The sequence below is a fragment of the Cyprinodon variegatus genome, unplaced genomic scaffold, assembly GCF_000732505.1.
Source record: "Cyprinodon variegatus isolate N-32 unplaced genomic scaffold, C_variegatus-1.0 Scaffold796, whole genome shotgun sequence".
In the NCBI taxonomy this organism is placed as follows: Eukaryota; Metazoa; Chordata; class Actinopteri; order Cyprinodontiformes; family Cyprinodontidae; genus Cyprinodon; species Cyprinodon variegatus.
In genome coordinates this window covers 55,839-59,136 of record NW_015151249.1, presented here as the reverse complement: position 1 = coordinate 59,136, position 3,298 = coordinate 55,839, and the positions used below count along the sequence as shown (strand labels likewise).

Genomic DNA, 3,298 nt, shown 5'->3' with positions numbered 1-3,298 from the left:
TAGATGATGATAAATAACATAGTTATGTATAATATATTACATTTCTGACTGTATATCCCTGTAATTATTACACACTGTAACTTTAAAATAAGTGTATATGTTCTTGGATTGAGGAGGTAAAAGAGACATCTTGCAAATGGAACAAGAAGATTTACATTTAAAATAAAAGAAACAGAATTTCATTGTCTTATTTCAAGTGCATATTATCAAATTATCTTATTTTAAGAGTAAAAATACTCATTCCATTGGCAAATCATCTTATATACCTATTGAAATGAAGGGTAAATAAACATAATTTAAGAAATGTTTACTTATTTCTAGATAATTTTTCAAGTAAACACCTCACACTTCAAAAACAATCTCAAAGTGAGTAATAATGTCTTAAATTATGGGTATTTACCCTTAATTTGAGCATGTAAAAAAGATGATTTGCAAATGGAATGAGTATTTTTACTCTTAAAATAAGTTATCTAGATATTATGCACTTGAATTAAGAGAATGCAATTGTTTTTTCTTTTTTAAGTGTACATTGTCTTGTTCCTTTGGCAAAGTTCCTCACTTAAATCCTTATTTAAAGAAAAAATGACTTATTTAGATTTCATTTTTTTGCAGTGCAGTCATGTCAGCATTAGTTGAATGTCTTCCATTATTATTCCACTTCATTTGTGTAGATAAATAAGATGATTTGCCAATAGAATCGGTAATTTGCTCTTAAAATAAGATAATTAGATAATATGCATTTGAAATAACACAATGCTATTTTTTCCCCTTATTTTAAATGTAAATTGTCTTGTTCCATTAGCAAAGTGTTTCACTTACCTCCTAAATTCAAGAAAAAATTACTTATTTAGATTTCAATCTTTTGTAGTGTGCTGCCACTTGTGTCTCTGCTGAGTCTATATATATAATGTAATTATTTGTATTTTGAATGTTTTATTCTATTTTATTAACCTAAAATCTGTAGTCTAGCAAACATAAATTCTATATTTTGAAACAAGTTTTGAAGAGTTTTTATTTCTTTTTATATTTTTCACTGTAAAATTCTTACTGTTGTGTTTCTAGGAAGACAATTTTAAGATCTGTCCAGAGACAACAGATGAAAAACAGCCTTTTGGCTAATTCTGCTGCGTTTGCAGGAATGCTTATTAATGTACAACATCCCTGTCAAATAAATAAAATTAAATCCAAAGAAAAACACGGCTCCTGTCATGGCATCTAGATTAACGCTGAGGAAAACCGCAGATGATTCTGAGCCAAACCAATTATCAAAATGAAACACACACGGTGAGAGATGGAAGTGTCACAAGCAGCAAGATTAACTACACTGGAAAAATGATCTAGAAACAATAAAAAATATTATATTAAGTGTATTTAACCTTATTTTGAGCAGGTTAATGAGATAGTTTGCTAATGGAATGAGCGTTTTACTCTTAAAATAAGATAATTAGATAACATTCACTTAAAATAAGACAATTCAATTGTGTTTTCTTATTTTAAATGTAAATTGTCTCGTTCCATTGGCAAAATGTATCTTTTACTTCCTTAATCCAAGAACAAATGCACTTATTTTAAGAAAAAATTACAATTTTTCCCGTGTAAACTTTAGATGGACCCCTTCAGCTGCAGTGTTTCTTTGCTGAGGATTTAGGGGCCTGAGGTGAAGTCATTTCCACGTGTTAACAGGCCTCGTGCAGCACAGCCAGGCAGTAAACATGCAGGACAGCTGCATGCTCCATTAACTCTTCGAAATCCTCACTTTAAATGAGAACAGCTTCAGGAAAGCAGAACATTTTAAGAACAAAAAAGAAAAATCCCCACACATTACTGGAGAGATTTATCTCTTCAGTTCTGGATGATTTCTATCCTAAAATTCTAAAGTTCTTCTCTAATAATAGGAAGTTAAATTAATTAAATAATAACAAATATTACATTTTCTTTTCAAGATGAGGTATTGGTAATTACCCAGCCATATTGAGTTGTGAAATATTCCATTTCTGAAGCCCCACGCTTGTGCCTCTTTCAGTAGTAAGACCAGAGTCCAGAGGAGAGCCAAGACGTGCATCCTGGAGCTGATGGAGTGCAGCTGTTCTGAGCAGATGTTTGCAGCTGTTCTGTCCTCTGCTGCTCTGCAGTGGCGGCTTTTTATACGGACACTCCAGCCTCCCGGGGGCGGTGGCAAACACCCAGCATGGCGGAATAATTAAACCCACTCATGGTTCTTTTCTAACTACTATGTTTGGCTCATGATGCATTTTAAACATTATAAAATATTCTTTTCTAGATCAAAAATGAGTCAACTTTTCTTAAATTAATTGTATTTTCCCTTAATTTAAGTATAAGATAAATTGCCAATCGAATGAGGATTTTTACTCTTAAAATAAGGTAATTAGATAAAATACAGTTGAAAAAATACAATGAAATATTTTTTTATATTTTACATGTAAATTGTCTTGTTCCATTGGCAAAGTGTTTCACTTACACTGCAAAAAAAGTAGATCTGAATAAGTCATTTATTCTTGAAATAAGTGCATTTTTCTTGAATTGAGTAGGTAAGTGAGACACTTTGCCAGTGGAACAAGACAATATACATTTAAAAGAAGAAAAAATAAGGAATTTGTCTCATTTCAAGTCCCGATTATCTAATCATCTTGTTAAAAGAGAAAACATCCTCCTTCCATTGGCAGATCATCTTATTTTCCAACTCAAATTGAGGTTAATTACACTTAATTTAAGAAATTTGTACATGTTTCTTGATTGTTTTTGCAGAGTATCTCCTCAGTTCAAGAAAAAATGCACTCATTTTAAGGAAAGATGACCTATCTAGATTTCCTTTTTTTTTTCAGTGTAAAAGGAGAAGCAGATAAGTACATCTGTCACAAATCAAACGAAAACTTGTAAAAAACTCCATGAGGAACAGTTTTTATATGAATTATTTTTGCATATTTTCGCATAGGTGGCAGCATTGTAATGTATCCTAGCTTTAATGTTTAAAGTTAAACGTCTTTGAATAATGAGACAACAACAAGTACCATCCAGATTCTTTTCTACCAATAGATTGTTGTGTCCCCCATTAAGCATCCTGTTATTTGTTGCACAGAAAGGAAAGCAACACATATTGCCATATTAATGTTTCACTTCCTCTGATAGTATCCAGCTAGTGGGCGGAGCTTCTTTGATTTGCCATATTTAGGCTTTATTCTCAATCCTTCATTGATGTTAATTAAATTCAAAGAGTAAAGCAACACAAAATTATTATTTTCATAAAGATATTAAAGCCGGGATGTCAAAGTCAAATACA

The 3,298-nt window shown here is 31.4% G+C and overlaps 1 protein-coding gene across 1 annotated transcript in view; it reads right to left on the bottom strand.

Moving 5' to 3' along the window:
• Positions 1–2,105, bottom strand: part of tnfaip6 (TNF alpha induced protein 6) — a 26,861-nt gene extending 24,756 nt beyond the window's left edge. Inside the window, exon 1 of the mRNA XM_015396416.1 lies at positions 1,963–2,105. Within this exon, the coding sequence (XP_015251902.1) occupies positions 1,963–2,062 (100 nt within the window). The 5' untranslated portion in view covers positions 2,063–2,105. The remainder of the gene's footprint in view (positions 1–1,962) is intronic.
• Between the last annotated feature and the right edge of the window lie 1,193 nt (positions 2,106–3,298).